This window comes from Chiloscyllium punctatum, chromosome 8, assembly GCF_047496795.1.
Source record: "Chiloscyllium punctatum isolate Juve2018m chromosome 8, sChiPun1.3, whole genome shotgun sequence".
NCBI classification, from domain to species: domain Eukaryota; kingdom Metazoa; phylum Chordata; class Chondrichthyes; order Orectolobiformes; family Hemiscylliidae; genus Chiloscyllium; species Chiloscyllium punctatum.
The window spans coordinates 43,984,944-44,008,354 of record NC_092746.1 but is presented as its reverse complement, the minus strand read 5'-3'; the positions used below and the strand labels follow the sequence as shown (position 1 = coordinate 44,008,354).

At 40.2% G+C, this 23,411-nt stretch overlaps 1 protein-coding gene across 1 annotated transcript in view; it reads right to left on the bottom strand.

Annotated features, from left to right (window-relative positions):
* LOC140480501 (uncharacterized) overlaps positions 1-23,411 on the bottom strand; it is a 233,358-nt gene that overhangs the window by 110,156 nt on the left and 99,791 nt on the right. The window contains exon 9 of the mRNA XM_072575443.1: positions 6,970-7,121. Within this exon, the coding sequence (XP_072431544.1) occupies positions 6,970-7,121 (152 nt within the window). The remainder of the gene's footprint in view (positions 1-6,969; positions 7,122-23,411) is intronic.

Sequence of the window (23,411 nt, the reverse complement as noted above, 5' to 3'; positions counted from 1 at the left end):
GGAAAAGTTTCCACTCTCTACAAATTCGGGGAATTTTGCTTAAATTGTACTTGAAATCACTCTGATTCGATATAATTGAAGTGAGTCATGGAGTTGAGGTCACAGATTCATTCGCCAAACTGTTTTCTGCAGACGTTCCTTCAGCTCGCTAGGTGACATCATCAGTGTGTCTTTGATAAAGTGTTGGTGGTCCTTCCCACCTGGTATTTATGTGTTTTGGTACCTCTAGTTCTGTATCTGAGTGGTTTGTATACAGGGTTCAGTTCAATATGTTTATTGACTTAGTTCTAGTTGGAGTGCTAAGTTTCAAAGAATTCTCTCACATTGCTCTGTTTTGCCTGCGCTATGATGGTTATATTGTCCAAGTTGCATAATCACACTCATAAAATATTTCATGCACCATCATAAATGGACAGCATAATAGAAGATTTTTTTTATTCTTTTGCATTAAAAATTTTTATTCACATATTTCAGGGGATAATTGGAAGAAATGTTTTGAAAATGGGTATGTAATAAAAAAACTAAACCTTTTTACTAAGTATCTAGTCCCCTATCTCTCGGTAATCTGATTTTATCATTGATGAATGTTACTTTAAAACTATGCCGAACCACTTAGTAGCTTAATTGGTATGTACTAATCAATTTCTTCCTGAATTAAATATTTTTACTGTGAATAAAACTTTCAAAGTGCCCACTAATGTCAGTACACTTACAAAAAGTAATTCAATTTGAGAACCCTTATCAAATGGCTAATATCAGCCACAATTGGCAAAACTTGCCAATCTTATTGTTACCATTGTTGGGTGTGGCCAACTTTGTGATAGGTCTTGTTTGGGGAAAAAATGATTCTTAACAATTATTAAAGATAGTGAGAACTTGATTTATCCTTGATACAACTTAGGTTAGAAATTCTCTGATATTTTGCTTTGGTTTACCCAGATTGTGCTGAAAAAAAAATCTGGTCAAAACTGACACCTAACATTTTAGTGCTATCAGAATAAGCAACTTGTAATTTGCTTTCTTTAGAAATGATTATTCAGACATGAATATGTAGCCCTAAAGATGAAAACCAGCAGATTCCATTTAACAAACTTAAACAATTAAGCAAAACAAAATAAGTTTTAGTGCAAACTCAAGGACAGTATCTTCTCTTTTATTTCAGTAACCGTAAGTCTTCTAGAGTCAACATTGAGTTCAACAACTTCAGATCATAACCTCTGCCTCCATCTTGTACTATGTACTTTTCGTCTTATTTTGTTTCTTTAGATGGATCAGTCTTATCTTATTTCTTTCCTTACCCTTTCAGATTTTTTAATGTAGTAATTCAGGCCTTGGTCAAACATACTCTTTGTTTCCTCATTTTATTCATCACCATTCTATTTGACTGCTATACCATGAAATGTTCTGTTCTCTTCCCCAGATCTTCATTTCATCAGAGATCTTTGTCTTTTGTTCTTCCTGCATCCTCCATGGTCATGAAAACTGCCAATCTTATCTGCTTTCCCATGGCAACACCCTGACCAATCAGAATCAATGTGTCTGGTCTAAGAACTAAGATTGACAATTAACTGTTCTTGTTATATCTCCATGCCAATGATGAACCAACCTTGCATCTTAGTCCTAATGGGTACAAGACAGAAAGTTTTGATTCTTGTTTCCTTTAGCAAATAAGCTCTGTTGTTATACAAACTTGGAAGCAACTGTCCTCAAACAATTTTCTTTTCAAACAAACAAAACAATGAGAAAAACCCATTGAGCCTATTCCTTCAGTCAGGTAATTCTTCTATTGCAGCATTTAATTATATTCTGATTGTCTTTGAAGTTTTAGGCTCTAACACCTACCAACAGATTATTGCAAGCATTTATCAAAATTTGAGGATATTATTTCCTAATTTCTTCATTGATTTGCTTTTTTACTATTTCAGTGTTTTGCCCTCTAGTTCTACTTTCTTGATTTAGTGTGTAATAATAATTTGGGTTTAGCTTGGCTATATTATTTAATATTTTACAAGCATCTGCCAAATTCTCTTTTATATTCTAGACCTTCTTGTTATTTTTGCCCTCCATTAATGCACATATATTTTTCACAATGTGGTGAACAAAGCTTGAAATGTGATGTGATGAGTATATTGTAATTCCTTCACATTACAGCTGCAAATCTGAACTCTATTCTGATTGAAAATCGTAGCATTTTACTTTAGTTTTATTGCTTTGACACATTGTCCAAGAGGGGTAATAAGGAGAAACGTTTTTATGTTGAATATCTAAAGATTTGTAAGACACCACTTCATAGCCTTATGTGATGGTCACTAAGTACTTATGTTTTTAGTCGACATCAAATGCCAGTGATAAAACAAAATTTTTAGAGACATTGTGTTTTATATTAAAAACATTGCCAAGAATATAGAGTTTTATAATATCAACAAAGGGTAAAGAAATGCTGGTATAAAGAGTTTCTATAAATAATAAATAGGCTTTATAAAAATTGTTTTGACATAGGATACATGAAGGGTTTCAGATTTCTGGAATGGTTATTGCGGTCACACTATGCATACGTACTTGTCACTGAACTATATCAAAAGATGTGGGAAATTGCAGGATGAGTTGGTTTCGTTCTAATATCACTCAGTCACTTCAGTTTACACATTTCCGTTCCGTGAAATTGATTGAATCAAAGGAATCTGCACGTTGCAAAAACTGTAATCAATTTCAGTAGATTGCATCTTTTATCTTTTAGTGAGTTTTCCTTCGATGTACATGAGAAACAACATGATTCAGATTTCCAAAAAGAAAATTGTTTCAAATATTCACAAGATTGAATACAAAAGTTCCCCTGCTGCATCATTTGAAGTCTTATCTTTCTGAAATCTTGAAGTATAAACAAGAAATGTTTTAGCAGTGTTTTAACAAGAAAGCAAAGGGAAATTGTAACATTGACAATGGCCAAGCAAAGCCCTTCCTAATTGACATTTTGCCCAAAATGTCAATTCTCCTGCTCCTCAGATGCTGCCTGACCTGCTGTACTTTTCCAGCACCACACTCTTGACTCTAATCTCAAGCATCTGCAGACCTCACTTTCGCCTAAAGCCCTACGTATGTCAAGAAAAAAGAATAAGCTGGGCTACATGCACAAATATAGCAAGTTAGTTACCTTATGAATTGGTGAATATTGCAACTGTCTTTCTTATCTTATCGAAAAGAAACTAGTGTCATTGAAATTTAGTGCTACAGTGCCTTATGCCTCATGCTGACGCTGGCACTACAAGCATCAGGCTGAAAAAGAGTCATATTTGATTCAAAGCATTAACTCTGATTCTTTCTCCACAGATCCAGTCAGATCTACTGAGATTTTTCCAGCACTTCTAGTTTTAGATAAGAACATATTGCAACTTAATTATTCAACTGTGAGGGTAGTGCAAAGTTCACAAGTAATGCCAAATTATGAGCCCCATACAGTACATAAAGCAAATATACCATTTGCAACCAGAAGCGCTGTATGGTTGCTTCATCTTGGCCTCCTTCTCAGAACATGTCACAGAAGTCATTCTTCAAATAAGTCAATTCATTCCATGTGTTATGAAGAAATGGCTGAACATACAGAATACAGTAAAGCCTTAAACACCAATGAAATCTCAGGTGAATTGCTAAAGACTTGTGCACCATAACTCAATGTACCTCTACTCAATTTATTCCAGTGCAACTATCTGATAAAGTAGACAATGGCCAATGTATGTCCTGTGTATAAAAAGCATGACAAATCAGTTTTGACCATTTATCAGTCACCTCTTACCTGTTGTTGTGTCGCCATAGTCTTACCAGAACATAGGGACTGCTCTTTCATTAGAGAGAAGCGAATGGTGGTGATTTAACCTGAGGGCCACCAGACCTCAGGCGAGGGAACAGGTTGAGAAGGAGAACCCATCATGGTAACCTCAAACCAGTGATGGGAATTGAACCCATGCTGTTGGTATTACACTGCTCTGTAAACCAACAATTCAGCCAACTGAACTAAACCGATTCCCCATCAGTTACCATGCAATTAACACATGCAGAGTTCCGGAAGTCCCTTGAATCATGCTCACAATTGACATTTACCCAGAAAAAGCCTGCCTACCAATGCTCAGTTTGGATTTCCCATGACCTCCTGGCTCAAACATTGAGAAACTAGCAGAAGTCTAAAGGTAATATGTGAATGTCTGCCTTTGGCATTAAAGCAACATTTGATCAAATGTATCAAGGATCCTTAGTGACACTGAGTTAATGGCAATCAGGGGAGATATTTTCCTCCATTTATAGTAACACTTATCACAAAGGAAGATTGCTGTGTTTGTTACAGATAATTATCTCAGCAGGAGTTCCTTGGCATAATATCTTACACAATCATCTTTAGATGCTTCATTAGATCAAAAATAGAGATGTTCACTGATGATTGCATAGTAGTCAGTTACATTAGCAACGACTTAGATATTAAAGCAGTTAGTGCTCACATGTGTTATGAAGAAATGGCTGAATATACAGAATACAATGAAGGCTATAGCCCCAACAAAAATCTTAGCTGAAGTGCTAGAGACAAGTAACTTACATACCACACAAGCGTGAGGTAGTGACCATCTCCACCCAATACAGAGTCAAACCACGCTCCTTCGCTATTCAATGCCATTACCATAATCAAAACCCACACCATCAACATAGTTGGGTGACAGGAGGCATCATGATCAATATACTTAACTGAATCAGTCACTTCAATGTTATTACAACAACAGACTGTCAAAGGCTGGGAATTCTGCAGCAAGTGACTCAATTCCTGACTGCACAAAGTCTTTCCTTATTTACAGGGCACAAGCCATGAGTGTGATTCAGTACTGCCTGCTTTCCTGGCTGAGTCCAGCTCAAAAGACAAGCAGTTCAACATCACTCAGGTACAGCACCCAGCTTGTTTGCAATCCATTCACAACCTTAAATATTCACCCCTTACAATCCTCTATAGCAGCAGAGAGCACCAAGATGCACTGCAGCAACCACTTCATGCTTCTTTAACAGTGCATCTCAAAGAAGGACAGCAGGCAAAGAATAACACCACCAAATGCAGGTTTCTCTCCACCATCCTGACAGGCATTACTGTTGCTTCATCATTATCAGGTCAAAATCCTGGAAAACCCTACCTGGTAGTACATAGGAACATCAGAACAGGAGTAAGCCATTCAGCCCCTCAAGAATCTTCCACCATTCAGTGAGATTGTAACTGATCTGCAGCCTAACTCTATATACTTGACTTTGACTTATATCCCTTAATAACTTTGCTTAAGAAAAACTTACCTCTCTCAGATTTAAAGTTAACAACTGATTAAGCATCATCTGCCATTTGTGAAAAAGAATTCCAAACATGTACCACCCTGTGGCAGTATTTTCATCACACTATAGCAATTGAAGAAGATAACTCATTCTGACTTTCTTAAGGGCAATTAATAATAGACAATAAATGTCAACTTTTCCAGTAATGCTTGCATCCCATGAATGAATCATTACCAAAGTGTCTGTCTGGAGTATAGACAAACAGCCTTCACGCCATTGTGCAAAACTGGATAGTGCACTAGATAAGGAACTATCCAACTTTGGAAACATTAAAGAGAAAATTGGCAAGGATGATCTCTAACATAAGAGGCAGTCTTTCATTTTTTTCACCAATTATGTTTCATATGGTTATTGGCGAAGCTTGTCAGCTCAGTGCTTGTTAACTGGAATGTACAGATGGAGAAGTTTCCTGTAGAGAGGCTGCATTGAATTGTGAGAAATTATGGAGACAGCAGTGATGTAGTGAATGATTGGGACTTAACACAGGACAGCAGAATTTTGGGTGTGATTCTGGAAATTAAAATATCTGAGGTCAGCCAACAGTGTGTTGGGATTGTCAAGTCCAGAAGTTAAAAATCACACAACACTAGATCAGAAGTTTATTTAGAAGTACAAGCTTTTGGAGTGCTGCTCCTTCGTCAGGTAGCTAGTGGGGCAGGATCATAGGACACAGAATTTATGGTAAAAGATCAAAGTGTCATACAACTGATGTGAAGTATTGAACAAACCTAGATTGCTGTTAAGTCTTTAATCACTTAGAACAGGGATGCAGGTTTCAAGTGATTAATATGTAAACCCCAGAGCTTCTGCCAAGTCACAGCCCCAAGATAACTTAAGGTTTTATTTAGAAAAGGTGACATCTCAGCTCAGACAATGCATTAAAGGTGTGAGGTTAAAGTCTGTCTGCATCCCAACTGGTTACTATCATACGAATATGCTACAGCTCCAATTTTAGTGTGCTGTTATAGCCATTTACCAGTTAGCATGACAAGCAAAATAATTTCCTCTTGTGATTTCACTGGCATACTTCAGTAATTTGGAGAAAGTGAGGATTGCAGATGCTGGAGATCTGTACTGGAAAAGCACAGTAGGTCAGGCAGCATCTGAGGAGCAAGAGAATCATCAGTTCAGTGCCACACTTTTTGACTGCTTCAGTAATTTCCTAAGTTACCAGCACACAACTTGGGATTCTCCATTTTTCAAGTGAATGAAGAACTGTAGAATTTTCAAGTTATTCTATTTTGCACTCCTGGAAGTGATCTATATTACAGTAGTTTATCAATGAAGAGTATGTCCTTTGTCTCATGAAACAATTATTGATTACAATTATTAATTCAGATTCCGCAGCTGAACAATCTGAACAAAGCCACAGTTACTGTAGCTCTTGTTGACTCTTGTTAGATTATTTCGCTGAATATTTTTCTCTTACACAGATTTTTTTCCCTTCATAATACTTTAACAACAATTGCTCCATTGTTCTCTATTCTGTACATAATGAAAAATGAAATGTAGCCCAGTTCAATTATTTTAAACAGGTTCATTAAAGAAAATTTAAAATTGGTTTTAATCACTAATGACAAATTTATTCAATATAAACAAAATATAGTTGTTTCCTACCTGATGATGACTGGCTTCTTTTACTGAAACGAAGATTGAGGGATGGTTTCCAGGGCATGGCCCAAGGTGCAGTTTTCATTGTAAATGTGCACTGTTTAGTATTAATCAGTGGTAGAAGTGGTGAGACATCTGTTAACCAGCGGCCAATACGTCTGTAATTATAAATGTAAAGGTCGGATTGAAGTTTTTGACATTCAATGGGAAATGGAGAAGGAAGAAGCTCAAGGTTGCTTCCTCAGAGATGCTCCTACCTGCAATGTATAATCAATGAAATTACAGTTCAGGAGTGAGAGAATCTCTGAGCACATTCCCTGGCTGTGTCTGCAAAAGATACTGCAATGCTAACTGAATAATTGGTAAACTAAACATTTCTGAGGCGACTTTCTGAATTTTCTCAATGACTCAGTTGATAAATACCCTGTTTGTAGAACCGAACCACAAAATCTGTGAGTTCAATGTCACAAAGCAAGTTGTTCTGAGCCTGAGTAACGGTAAAGACAAGAAGAATAGCCAGAATTCCAACTTTTATTTACTGTTCGGTGATTGCTGCTGGGAGCTTCATGCATGTGGACAAGATTATGCTTGAGTTTTGCTGCCCATGCCACTGAGTAATTAAGAACTGCCTCAGCTCACAGGTGAAGAATAAAGGGTTAGTAAATAGTTGGGCAAGTTAACAAAAAGCAACTACACCAGTGAATTCAAGTCCTCATAGGTCAATTGTCTTTAGAATGGGAAAAAAATCATATATTTTAGCCATGGAGAATGTTAATCAAAGCAATATTTGCATTAGTTTCTAATCTCAGCTATCACACCTAAATTACAGGATAAAGGTAGCTGGGTGACCGTCAGGAGAGGGAAAGGGAATAGGCAGACAGTGCAGGGACCCCCTGTGGCTGTACCCCTCAATAATAAGTATACCATTTTAGATAATGTTGGTGGTGGGGGGGTGATCCTACCAAGGGAAAGTCACAGCAGCCAGGATTCTAGTACAGGAGGGAAAAGGGAGAGAATAGGAGAGCAATAGTGGTAGGAGATTCAATCGTGAGAGGAACAGACAGGAGATTCTGTGGTCACGAGCGAGACTCCCGAATGGTGTGTTGCCTCCTGGGTGCCGGGGCAGGGATGTCTCTGATCGCGTCTGCAGGATTCTTAATGAGGAGGGAGAGCATCTAGAAGTCATGGTACACGTTGACACCAATGACATCGGCAGGGAAAGGGAGGAGGACCTGAAAAGAGAATATAAGCTAGAAGGCAGGGCAAACAGATTAGTAATCTCAGGATTGCTACCAGTGTCACGTGCTAGTGAGGCTAGGAATAGAGAGCGAGTGCAGACGAACATGTGACTGCAGGGCTTGTGTAGGAGAGTGGGTTTCAGATATATGGATCATTGGGATACCCTCTGGGGAAGGTGAGACCTATACATGAAGGTCAGATTGCACCTGAACTGGAGGGGCACCACTATCCTGGGTGGGAGGTTTGCTTGAGCTCTTTGGGATGGCTTAAACTATATTGGCAGGAGGGTGGGAATCTGAGTTAGGGATCAGATGATAGAGTAGGTAATGAACAGCCAGATACAGCATGCAGAGAGTCTGTGAGAAGGGACAGGCACTTGATGGGGCAAAGGTGCAGTCAGTGTGTTGGATAGAAGTGTGTCTATTTTAATGCAAGTAGCATCAGGAACAAGGGTGACAAACTCAGAGCATGGATCAGCACTTGGAACTATGATGTTGTGGCCATTACAGAGACATGGATATTGCAGTGGCAGGAATGGTTGTTCAATGTTCCAGGGTTTGGTGTTTCAAAAGCAATAGGGGGGGAAGTTAAAAGAGGCGGAGGAGTGGCATTGTTAATCAGGGGAAGTATCACGTCAGGAAGGCTTCCTGACACAATTTTTAGATAGGCCAACTAGACGAGGGGCCATATTGGATTTGGTGCTTGGCAATGAACCATGCCAGGTGTCAGATCTCTTGGTGGGAGAGCATTTCGATGATAGTGATCACAACCTCATGACCTTTACAACACTCATGGCGAGGGATAGGGGCAGACGATATGGGAAAGTATTTAATTGGGCGAGGGGGAATTACAATGCTATTAGGCAGGAACTGGGGTAATTAGGGTGGGAACAGATGTTCTCAGGGAAATACACAACAGAAGTGTGGAGGTTGTTTAGGAAGGACTTTCTGATAGTGCTGAACAAGTTTGACCCACTGAGGCAAGAAAGGGATGGTAGGGTGAGGGAAACTTGGGTGACAAGGGATGTGGAACATCTAGTCAAGAGGAAGAAGGAAGCTTACTTAAGATTGAGGAGGCAAGGACTGGACAGGGTTTAGAGGGTTACAAGGTAGCCATGACGTAACTGAAGAATGGACTTAGGAGAGCTAGAAGGGGGCATGAAAAAGCTTTAGGGGGTAGGATTTAGGAAAACCCTCAGGTGGTTTACACTTATGTGAGGTACAAGAAGATGGCCAGAATGAGAGTACAGCTAATCAGGGATAGTGCAAGGAATGTGCGCCTGGAGTTGGAGAAAGTAGGGGAGGTTCTGAATGAAAATATAGCTTTAGTATTCACTACTGAGAGGGACCTTGATGTTTGTGAGGACAGCATGAAACAGACTGATATGCTAGAACAGGATGATGTTAGGAAGAAGGAAATGCTGAAAATTTTGAAAAACATAAAGATAGATAAATCCCCTGGGCCAGACGGGATATACCCGAGGTTACAACAGCAAGTGAGGGAAGAGATCGCTGTGCCTTTGGTGATGATCTTTGCGTTCTCACTGTCCACTGGAGTAGTGCCAGATGATTGGAGGTGGCAAATGTTATTCCCTTATTCAAGAAAGGGAATAGGGATGATCCTGGGAATTATAAACCAATCAGTCTTATGTCTGTGTTGGGTAAAGTGTTGGCGAGGATTCTGAGAGTCAGGGTTTATGATTACTTGGAAAACCATAGTTTGATTAGAGATAGTCAGCATGCCTAATGAGGGGCAGGTCATGCCTCACAAGCCTTATTGAATTCTTTGAGGATGTGACAAAACACTTTGATGAAGGTAGAGCAGTGGATGTGGTGTACATGGATTTTAGCAAGGCATTTGAGAAGGTTCCCCTTGGTCGGAAAGTAAGGATGCATGGGATACAGGGAAATCTGGCTGTCTGGGTACAGAACTGGCTGGTCCATAGAAGGCAGAGGGTGGTGGTTGATGGAAGGTATTCAGCCTGGAGCTTGGTGACCAGTGATGTTCCACAGGGATTGGTTCTGAGACCTCTGTTCCACGTGATTTTTATAAATGACTTTGATGAGGAAATAGAAGGGTGTGTTAGCAACTTTGCTGGTGACACAAAGGTTGGTGGTGTTGTGGATAGCGTGGAGGGCTGTTGTAGGTTGCAACGACACATTGACAGGATGCAGAAAAGGGCTGATAAGTGGCAAATGGAGTTCAACCTGGAAAAGTGTGAAGTGATTCATTTTGGAAGGTCAAATTTGAATGCAGATTACAGGGTTGAAGGCAGGATTCTTGGCAATATGGAAGAAGAGAGGGATCTTGGGATCCATGTCCATAGATCTCTCAAAGTTGCCACCCAAGTTGATAGGGTTGTTAAGTAGATGTATGGTGTGTTGGTTTTCATTAGTGGGGGTTTGAGTTTAAGAGCCACAAAGTTTTGCTGCAGCTCTATCGAGCCCTAGTTAGATCACACTTGCAATATTGTATTCAGTTCTGGTCTCCTCATTACAGGAAAGATGTCGAAGCTTTGGAGAAGTTGCAGAGGAGATTTACCAGGATGCTGGCCCTGGACTGGAGGGCATATCTTATGAAGAAAGGTTGGGTGAGCTAGGGGTTTTCTCATTGGATCAAAGAAGGATGAGCGGTGACTTGATAGAGGTATACAAGATGTTGAGATTCATAGATAGAGTGGTTAACCAGAGACCATTTCCAATGGTGGAAACGTCTATTATGAGGGGGCATAATTTTAAGGTAATTAGAGGAAGATTTAGGGGAGATATCATGGGTAGATTCTTTACTCAGAGAGTGGTGGGTGCACAGAATGCACTGCCAGCAGTAGTAGTAGAGTCAGATGCATTAGGAATATTTAAGTCACTCTTGGATAGGTACATGGAAGATAGTACAATGAAGGGTATGTAGGTTAGTCTGATCTTACAGTAGGATAGAAGATCGGCACAACATCAAGGGCTGAAGGGCCTGTTCTATGCTTTACTGCTCTATGTTCTATGTACTGTCAATAAGAAATTTAATGCTTTGAAAACTCTTTAAAAAACATAAATTCTAGAGAATAGGCAGTTTTCATTTTTCCCAGTTGCCATTTCTATTTTAAACAGAAATTGATACTTGAAAGTCCAATTTCCCTAACTCTGCAAAAATATGTGACCATATGATGTCACATGCCAAAAGAGATATGCTCTCCCAGTTAGTTATAAAAACTAAATCCATCAGTAAGCAGTTTTGTAGTGTTGTTCATCTTTCATAATTCATAAAAATATTACCAAATTTTATTTTTAAATAATAATTTATTGCTTTACTTATACTTTAGTTGAAATGTATAAAATTTAACTTTTAAATAGATAACCATTTTACTAATATTACTGAACAGTTGCTTACAGTTTTGAACAAAAAGGTACAATAGAATGAATATTGTTGTACTATTTGATGTGTATTATTGAGCATTTTAATGCTTCAATTTGATGAGTGGCGTTATGTTTTTGCTGCTGATAAAGTGGGATCAAATCCACATTTTAAAGGATTGATGCAAAATTGCTTTATTTTGAAAAACAGTTTATTTTTATTTACACTGTTCTTTTGCACCTCCTCCTCTCCTGAAGTGTTGACACCTTGCTGGGATACAGATCCACAGGAGTGATGACCTTCAGAACTTCATTAAACTGAAAGATTGTAAAATGGAGGTATGGAGCCATCTCAATTTGCAAATTGGCAGTGTCACACACAAGGCAGATTATGCACTGATTCCACCTCCTCACACTGCTTCAACAGTCCAAATGTTTCTCAATTCTATCACAAATAAAAATCCTTAACTGTTTTCATTCATTGTTCTGATTTCTTGGTGTGAGAATACCAAAATGAAGGAAATGATGGATAAACCCACCAAGTAGATTTTGAACTATTCAAAATCTATTGGTAGTTCAGTGTATTGTAGAAATAGAATTATTGGACATGGGTTCAGACATGACATTATTTGTAACTGGAAATTAAAGAGAGATACAGTGCACATACAGGAATCCAGAAAGGAGGGAAATAGATTAGAGCAGAGCATTTTTAAAAATAAGAACATACCTCCAAACAGTTGACCAGACAAATCTGAAATTATCTAATATTATCGAATAAAAAAAATAACTGCAGATGCTGAAGATCTGAAACAAAAATTTAAATTGCTCGAGAAATTCAGCAGGTTTGGCAGCATCAGTGGAGACAAAGAAATGTTAATATTTTGAGTCCAGCAACCCTTCTTCATAACTGTTCTGAAGAAGGGTTACTGGACTCGAAAGGTTAACTCTGCTTTTTCTCCATGGGTGCTGCCAAATTTAAAACTATGTATCCTGTCCTTGCTGCTGTTTTGGAGAAGCAGAAAAAGTTAATATAGCTTTTATTTGTTTATAAATGTCCAATCTAAGCTATAGTTATCGAAGGAATGTTTCTGCCAATCAGCTTTGGACAGATGTAATCACCAGATCATTATATATTTTAATTACAAAATATATTTTATTCATAAAACAATCTTTATTTACCTACACTTTTACTAATGTAGTTTGATTCTGTCCAGTCTTTGCATTTGGAGAACAAACAAACATTGGACTTTGATTTTCTTTACAGTTACAACAAACTCAAATGCATTTCTTAATCATGCAAGGTATAATATACATGATTTGAGACATGGAGTGGGGGTAACCGACAAGAGGAAAGCACCAACTTGACATCATCTTTTCCAATCTGCTGGCTGCAGATGTATCTGTGCATGACTGTATCGATAAGAATGACCAATGCACAATCCTGTGGAGACAAAGTCTCGCCTTCACATTAATAATACCTTAAATCATGTTGTGTGGTACTGTGTGCTAAATGGGACAGACTTCGAACAGATCTAGCATCTCAAGATTGAGCATCCATGAGGTGCTGTGAACCATCAACAGCAGCAGAATTGTACTCCAACACAAACTGCAGCCTCATGGCACATGGCCACAGACATTAACCCTGGTTCAATGGAGAGTGCAGAAAGAACAACAAAGGCATACGTAACCATGAGGTGTCGACCTAGTGAAGCTACCATTCAGGACTAATTGCATGCCAAATAGCACAAGCAGCGAGTGATAGACAGAGCTACACAATCTCACAAGTAATGGATCAGATCTGAGCTCTACAGTCCTGCCACATCTAGTTCTATTTGGTAGTGAACAATTAAACAACTCACTGGACAAGAAGGCTCCTCAGATATCACTATCCTCAATGATGAGGCAACCCAGCTAATCGCTACAAAAGAAAAGGATACAACATTCGTGACAAACCTCAGCCAGAAGTGCTAGTGGATGAGCCATCTTGGCCTGCACCAAGGATCCATAGCATCAAAGGTGTCCATTTTGAGCCAATAAAAAGATCAGAGGTGAGAGTGACATCAAGATCACATTCGACCAAGTTTGGCTCTGAGGAGCCTAGCAAACTGAATTCAATAGGAATCGGGGGAAATCTCAGTTCGTGGATTCATACTTGGCACATCAGAAGATGGTTGTGATTGTTGGAGGTCAGTCATCTCAGCTCCAGGACATCTCTGCGAGAATTCAGAAGTCAGAGGTGGGGATGTTCGCTGATGATTGTACAATGTTCAGCACCATTCAAGACTCTTCAGATACTTAAGAAATCCACATCCAAATGCAAGAAGACCTGGACAATATCCAGACATTGACTGAAAAGTCATCAGTAACATTCACATTACACAAAAGCCAGGCGAGGACCATTTCTAGTGAGAGACAATCTAACCACTGTTCCTTGACATTCAAGGGTGTTACCATTATTGAAGTCCCCACTATCAACAGCCTACAGGTTACCATTGACCAGAAACTTAACTGGACTCACTGTATAAACACAATGGCTACAAGACCCAGTCAGAGGCTAGGAATACTATGACAAATAACTCGCTCCCAACTCCCCAAAGTCTATTCACCATCTACAAGGCACAAGTCGTTAGGGCGATAGAATACTTCTCATTTGTCTGGATGAGTGCAGCTCCAACAGCACTCAAGAAGTTTGACACCATTCAGGATAAAACAGCCCACTGGACTGGCACAGCATCCACAAACACAGACTCATTCTACCACCAATGCTCAGTAACAGCAGTGTGCACCATCTATAAGATGCATTGCAGAAATTCAGCAAAGATCCTTAGACAGCACCTTCCAAACCTAGAACCACTTCCATCTAAAAGGATGAGGGCAGTAGACGCATGAGAACACCACTACTAGAACGTTCCCCTCCAAGCCACTCACCATTCTAACTTGGAAATATAACACCATTGCTTCAATGTCACTGGATCAAAATCCTGGAAATGCCTCACTAATGTATTATGGGGCTACCTACTGTAAATGGACTGTAGTGGCTCAAAAAGGCAGCTCACCCCCACCCACTCAAGGCAAAGTAGCACATAATAAATACTGGCCCAGCCAGTGACATCCCATGAATGGTTAAAAACTCAAGATGGGAAGTGAGGGAGACTGCCTTTGACATTAAGGCCTGCACTTGACTGAGTATGGCTTCAAGACACACCATGTCAAGTCAATAGGAATCACAGGGAAAAAAAATCTCTTCACAATTTGAAGTCATATCTAGAATAAAGATTGTGGTTGTGATTCTAGGTAACTATTTCAGCCCAAAATATCATTGTATAAGCTCGTCAGGTTTGTATTCAATGCCTAATCATCTTCATCTGCTTCATCAATGGCCTTCCCTCCATCATAACATTAGAATTGGGATTTTCACTGATTTCACAATGTTCTGCAACACTCATATTACTGAAGCAAAAAGTGTCCAAATGTAGCAAGATTTAAATAATATTGAGGCTTAGCTGATAATTAGCAAATTGCATTTAAGCTACACAAGTGTCAGGCAATGACCATCTTCAACATAATCTAACGTCTCCTCTTAACTTTTAAAAAATTGCCGTTGCTGAATTCACCATCATCAACATCCTGTTGAAAAGAACTAGATCAGCCTCATAAATACTCTGAGTACAAAAGCAGGAACTCGGAGTTGTGCAATGAATAACTTACCTCCTGATTTAACGGAGTTTGTCCACCATTTATAAAGCATAAGTCAGGAGTGTGATGGAATAGTCCTTGCTTGACATGGTGTGCCTTGCTCCAATAACACTTAGGAGCTCAACATTATTTAGATAAAGCAGCCCACTTGATTGAGCATGTCATCCATCATTTTAAATTTTCACTTCTCCCAGCATTGGCAGACAGTGGCAGAAGTATGTTCCATTTACAAGATGAATTGCAACAACTCGCCAAGGCTCCTAGGAATGCACCATATGTATAACCTACACCATTTTGAAGAACAAGGGTAGCAGATGCTTGAGAACACTCTGATCTTTTGGCTCCTCTCCAAGCTACATATTATCCTGATTTGGAGCAATTCTTTACTGTTGCTGGCCAAAAGCCTGGAATTCCCTGCATAACAGCACTGTAGATACATAAGACAGCAGTGATTCATGCAAGTGACTTAATTATCACTCTCAATGGCAATTCGGGATGGATTACACAATGTCCCAAGAAATGAAAGCTGTTTGTTTTCTTTTCCAGGGGGTCACATTTCTCAGCATTGTTCGTGTCAAACTAGTCTTTGTGACTAAAGCCCAATGGCCTGGGTACAGGACAGTTCTAGTACATCAAACTTTATTACATCACAATATTCTAGATTTGAGTTGGATACATGAAAGTTTTTCAGACTGATTGTGAGCTGCACCTGGAATGCCTCTCCCTGGTCAGAGTGCTTTATGGCTGAGGCATTGATCTTCTTCTCTCAGATTTTTGGGCCTTATAATGTCTTGTTGCTGATTGGCTGCTCATTACTAATTGAGTAATTTGATGACCTGCCCAACAGACATAAGTCCTCTCACAGACGGAGTGATACATGTATCATCTAAATCTTTGACTCGAACAATAACATAATCCAGGAGGAGCAACGCAGTGCCTCTATGTGATTCAGGATTTGTCTTTGAAGTGAAAGAGGCTGTTTATTATCAGAAGAAGGATGTAATTTTGAATTGGCTTTACCATTGTTGTTTTCCCATTGCTTCCACTCTAGATGTCACAGTCCCAGTGCCCATAATAAAGTTCCCCTGAAGAACGGTCTCCCCCTTTTGAGATGGCATTTGACCACAGTGGCCTTTTCAATTAATACATATCACTGGCCTGAATAACCAAACATTATTGATAAGCATGTTGATGAGCCTATGGAGTATCAACCGAGCAATCATAATTCAAACTGACTTCACTGATTTTCCAAGGAAGATTTACAACAGGAATTATTTTATGAACAATAATTATAAGCCTAGTTAATTATCTGAATATTTTTACATTTATCTTATTACCTTAATGAGGAAAGATCTTTCTCATCTAGATCATAAAAGGTAGCCTTTTTTGTTTCACACTTCAAATATAACATTAATGGATTGAAATCACACAAGTTCCTGATACATGTTCTCATTAAGCAAACTTCTCTGGAGTTAAAATGGATATTGTTTGCTGTGGGTTACCCATCTCATCATGTAAAATCTCTCTTCCATTATGTTATATGGAACAGTATTTTACTAGGTAGATACTGAATAATTGATCATGATAAATGAGTAGAAAAATAATTTATTCTCTCACTGTTAAGATAATATTCCGGTATAATTTTCTCAAATCCAAGTGGGTGACCTCAAACTCTCCACATAACTCTACTTGTTACAATTTTACCTAATCACTTATTCTATGTATTTTTATAATTTTTACCTTCACAACAAAACCTACCATGTCACCCAATTTAGTCAAACTTGGATATCCATGCTCCCCAGGTTATTAATACATATAGCGAGGAAGCCCAAGCCTAGATCACACAGGAACACCATGTGTCACATCCACCAGTGGAAAAAGGATTTCACTTACTTCTACTCTCTGTCTCCTTTCTTAGAGCAATAATTAACTCAACCGACAAGCTTACCTCTAATTTCATTCAGCACCTTTGTAAATGACCTCATCCGACCTGAGCAGACGCTTTTGAAAATCCACACAGAAACAGCCACTGACATTCTCTATCCACCTTGTCAGTAATGTCCCACAAAAAGTTCAAATGTATTGCACAGATATGACCTGCCTTTGTAAGTCCATGCTGATTCTTTTAGATTAATGATGCAAATTAAAATGTTAACTCAATTTTTCTCCAACAAGAGATTCTATCTCAATAATGGTTTTAAACAAACCAATTATGTTTTCTCTCTCCTTTTCTTCTTTAATAAAAGAATCATATCTGTAACTTCACAATCAATAGAGACAATTCCAAAACCTGGACATGTTGGAAAAAAATACAATTAATGCATTCAAGAGTACTACTTGTCCTTTAATAGCTTTCATTAGAAACGATTAGGTTCCAGAGATTTATCTTTCTTAAGTTATGAGGACAAAAGTGGATAGTTTCCAAAAATGTACAGGAATCATGATGTGGGATTAATAGGTACCTATTCAATCTACTACAGATGGCTGACCAACATCATTTACTGCATATCCAGAAGTTCCAAATTCACAAGACCTGAGCACCCCATAAAGCAAGCCTGCACCACTTAATGGGCGGATTTATACTGGTTTGAATTGTGGCTGGCAGTAAGGAAAGAAATGAATTTGATCAAGGAAATAGTGAAGATTGACACAATATAGTGATTGTGGATTTCAAGGCTTTGCACAACACTGTGGAAGGTTTGGTGAAGGATGTGGCACATAAGTAATGTGTTCTATACCTACAAGAGGCCAGAAGACCCTCCAAATTGCTTAAATGTTGGATAGCATGAGTTCATTACCAGGACTCAAACCCTGAGGACTCAGATGTAGTGCTGCAAGGTGTGCAATGGCCTCACACAAATGGTCAACAATAAATGCATCTTCAACTGCTTGATCCTACATTCTGTACCACAAGCCTGAGACACTGCTCAAATCACTGCACCCCAATCACTCACCTAATGACAATTTTTATCAATCAGGGTTCAATCACTATCAGCATTCCTACCCATGGTAACAGTTATATGTTTCACCTCACGATCACACATCCAACTGAAAGTCTCACACCAAGTCGCACAGCTTGAACTTGATGCCAATTTTTCAATCTTCTGTATCACACCATCACACTTAATAGTGAACCTCCTTCTCATTCTCTCTCTTCCAGGGCAGAAACTAATAAGTAAGGGCATGAGCAAGTGCATGCCCCATAGAGATAATAGTATTGGCCATTATTGGGATGTCTAATGGTGAAGGTGTAGCCAATGGCATGGCTGAAGAAATTGAAAATGGTAAACTTATCTTTAATCTCACATTCTACTTGGCCTCTCCCCTCATTCTCTTCCAATGTAGATGTTTACCTTCCCCTCCTGTCCCATTTACACCATAGACTTAAATTTAGGTGTCAAAGAGTAACAAGAGGTGCAATCTAATCAGGTAATATGAGAATAGCAACTGACACATCACCATTAGTTGATTTCATATTGGCTGCAACAACCTGAATTTTGCATATCAGACATGTTAGGTTAGAGGCTGGATGTATATGTGATGCGACTGTGGAAAGCTACAACACATGGGGACATGGAAGACTTCATGCATCAGTCAAAAAAGCCAGCATTCAAGTTTAGCAGGTTATAGGGAAGGCAAATGGAACACTGGTCATTATTTCAAAGGGAATGGATGTCTTGCTAAAATTATACTAGGTGCTAGTCAGTCCACACCTGGAATAGTGTGATCAATTTTGTTCCCCTTATGTAAGGAAATATATACTGGCATTACAGGCAGTTTACAGAGGGTACACAAGGTTGATTCCATGTATGGATGGATTTTCTTATGAGGAGACATTGAGTTGATTGGGCTTGTAAATATTGGGATTTGAAGAATGATTCTTCAGGGACTTGACAGGTAGATGCAAAAAGGTTGTTTTCCATTTAGGGAGAGTCTAGTACCAGTGGACATAATCTTAGAATAAGGGGCCGCATATTTATGACAGCGTTAAGGAGCAATTTCATGTCTCAGAGGGTAGTGCATCTGTGGAATTCTTTACTGCAGGGGCCTATAAAGGCTGGGTCATTAATTACATTCAACACTGAGATAGACAGAATTGTAATCAATAAGGGAGTCAAGGATTATGGAGACAAAGCAGGAAAGTGGAGTTGAGTAATATCAGATAAACCATGACCTCATTACATAGATTAACAAACTTAACTGGCCTGAATGGTTTACTTCATATGGAAGGATCCTCAGGCAGCATCTGAGGAGCAGGAGAATCGATGTTTCGGACATAAGCTCTTCATCGGGAATGCAGCTCTCTGGGCCTCACCTTCCGTCTTACCAACTTCTGTATACATTGCATCATCCTCTGCTACTTCCGCCATCTCCACCCCACCACCAGGAATATGTTTCCCTTCCCATTTCTATCAGCATTTTGGAGAGACCATTCCCTCCACCACTCCCTTGTCAGATCCACGCACCCCCCACTAGCCCACACCCCACTCCCAGCACCTTCCCCTGCCACTGCAAGAAGTGCAAAACCTGTGCCCACACCTCCCCCACCTCACCTCCATCTAAGGCCCCAAAGGATCCTCCCACATTCGACTGACATTTAACTGTACTTCCACAGATGTCATCTACTGTATCTGTTGCACCCAATCTGGTCTCCGCTACATCGGAGAGGCAGGACGCCAACTTTCGGATCCTTTCAGAGAACATCTCTGGGACACCCACACTAACCAAAACCACTGCCCTGTGGCTGAACACTTTAACTCCCCCTCTCACTCCACCAAGGACATGCAGGTCCTGGGGCTCCTCCATCGCCAAACCCTAACCACCTGACGCCTGGAAAAAGAATGCCTCATCTTCCGCCTTCAGACCTTGCGACCACACAGGGATTAATGTGGATTTCACCAGTTTCCTCATTTCTCCTCTCCCCATCTTACCCCAGTCCCAAGTCTCCAAGTTAGCACTGCTGTCTTGACCTGTCCATCATACTTCCCATCTATCTTCTCCATCCTCATCTCCGACCTATCACCTTCTCCCCCACCTTCATCTACCTATCACATTCTTAGATATCTTCCCCCTAGCCCCACCTCCCTTCCCATTTATGTCTCAGTCCCCTGAGGTGAGGTGGGGGAGGTGTGGGCACAGGTTTTGCACTTCTTGCAGTGGCAGGGGAAGGTGCTGGGAGTGGGGTGTGGGCTAGTGGGGGGTGCATGGATCTGACAAGGGAGTGGTGGAGGGAATGGTCTCTCCAAAATGCTGATAGAAATGGGAAGGGAAACATATTCCTGGTGGTGGGGTGGAGATGGCAGAAGTAGCAGAGGATGATGCAATGTATACAGAAGTTGGTAAGACGGAAGGTGAGGCCCAGAGAGCTTCATTCCCGATGAAGAGCTTATGTCCGAAACATCGATTCTCCTGCTCCTCAGATGCTGCCTGACCTGCTGTACTTTTCCAGCACCACACTTTCAAAACTGTGAGATGTGGCAGCTATGACCAGGTCAGTCAAAAGCATGGAGTTTCATCACTATGGTCATCTTCACAGCACTGGATATATAACCCTTGCCCCGCTCTGACATTGTAGATAGCTGATTGCAGCAAGAATATCTTTATTGGAGTGGAGACATCTTATATCTTGTTCTTTTCAGGAGTTCAAGTTGGAGAATTACTCCTTTAATTTGCTGGAGAAAGGCTTATCACTCATTTTCCTTCACTTTCTAAAAATCTTCTTCTGTATTATATTCCATTTGGTGTGCCATTCCCATCCCAGCAAGTGGACTCCTCTAGGACTGGAGCCCCACCCCCTCCCACAACCTCCCACCACCTCCCACCAATCAGAGCAGATTCAGCATTGGACCCCATGTGATTGGATTCCACCCATGATCTTTATTGACCCTGCGATCAGTGATTACTGCTTCCAATAATAGCCCAACCATCATAAACTCCTCTTTCATCAATGTTCCTGTGACCAGAAAACCCTCATGATCATCGTTCGGAGCCCCACCTTCATGGCCATCAAACCCACAGCAATCACCAATACTTCTACAATAATGAGTTCCTTTGTCATTAGCAATCTCTGGGAATCAAAGCCCCCTCCTACAATCATCACAAAACTATCCCCTCTCAATCCCCCAATCTCATTGAAGCCCTGTGATCTCACACACCCTCTCGCCACCCTAACCCTATGATCTCTGTTCCTGTAGCAGGTTGTTGCCTGTTTGCAGCTTTTGCTGCTCAGCTGACAGCAAAATCTATTAATCCAGGCAGTGAATCTGTTTAAGAAATCCTGCACACCATGGGGTTAAAAACGATATAACGCATTCAGTTTCAACCAAATCTCCTCTGTCTTTTGAGGTCACCTGTCCCAGATGTGTCACAGACTCTGGATCCTTTTTTTATATATAGCTCTGTTCCATCCAGAATTGAGAAGATAGTGGGGCAGTGGGCTTACTGTTGGATTGCTTTAACAAAATGCAAGCAAAATTAGATGAAAACCCTATCAATTGTTTTGCATCAGGTTGTTAGCAGCTTAAATGTTTCAGAGGAAAATAGTAAATAGAAATAACAAATAAATTCTCTCACAAACAGGCAACAGCCAAGAGCTGATCAGGAAAAGTAGAGTCAGTGGAAATTGACTCTGTGCGGCTTGCTAATGTGAGCAGCGCAGATCTTCACTGCATATCTCAGAATCAATACTATGGCAACCATATCCGGATCATTAGTACATACAGAATTAATTAACAGATCTTTGTTTATTTTTATCACTGGAATAGGGAAAGAGAAAGATCAAAGAAAAAAATATACAAAGCTGCAATAAAGATTGCAAATATGTGAGCGATGCAAAAGTAAAATGAACTAGAAAAAGTGAAACAACAAACAACTCTGAAGAAACAGTTCTGAGAAAGAGTCACTAGACCCAAAACATGAATTTACTTTGTTTCTGCAGATGCTTCCAGACCTACTGAGTTTTTCCAGCAATTTCCGTGTTTGTCACTGATTTCCAGCATCCACAGCTCTTTTGGTTTTTGTTTCAAAATAAGTCATATTCTCTATCTCATAGTGTCCTCACCATTCCTTACACACCATTCAAAATGTCCTGTTACTTAACAAGCAGGACAAATCCAAAATGGCCAATTACTGCCACATCAGTCTACTTTCGATCATCAGCGAAGTGATGGAAGGTGTCATCAACAGTGCTATCAAGCAGCACCTACTCAGCAACAGTGACACCCAGTTTGGGTTCTGCCAGAGCCACACAACTTCTGACCTCATTACAGCCTTGGTTCAAACATAGACAAAAGAGTTGAATCTCAGAGGTCAGACGAGAATGACAGCTCTCAAGATCGAGGCTGCATTCGACCAAGTGTGACATCAAGAAGCCCTAGCAAGACTGGAATCAATGGGTATTGGGGGAAAGCTCTCCAGTAGTTAGATTTATACCAAACACAAAGGAAGACGGTTGTGGTTGTTGGAGTCATCTCAGCTCTAGGACATCTCTGCAGGAGCTCCTCAGGGTAGTGTCTTAGGCCCAACCATATTCAGCTGCTTCATCCATGACCTTCCCTCCACCATAAGGTCAGAAGTGGGAATGTTCACCGATGATTGCACAATGATCAGCACCATTCACGACTCCTCAGATACTGACGCAGTCCATGTTCAAATGCAACAAGATCTGGACAATATCCACGCTTAGGCTGACAAGTGGTAAGTAACATTCATTCACACAAATGCCAGACCATAACCATCACTAATAAGAGACAATTTAACCACAGCCCCTTGACATTCAATGGTGTTATCATCACTGACTCCCCACTATCAATATCCTGACCAGAAACTCAACAGGACTCACCACACAAACACAGTGACTGCAAGAGCAGGTCAGAGGCTAGGAATACTGCAGCAAGTAATTCACCTCCTGGCTCCCCAAAGCCTGTCCACCATCTACAAAGCACAAGTCAGAAGCATTATAGAATACGACACACTTGCGTGGATGAGTGCAACTGCAACACCACTCCAGAAGCTTGACACCATCCAAGAGAAAGCAGTCCACTTGACTGACACTACACCTACAAGCATTCACTCCCCCCACTACTGACACTCAGTAGCGGCAGCGGGTGTGTACTATCTACAGGATGCACTGCAGAAATTTACCAAAAATCCTCAGACAGCACCTTGCAA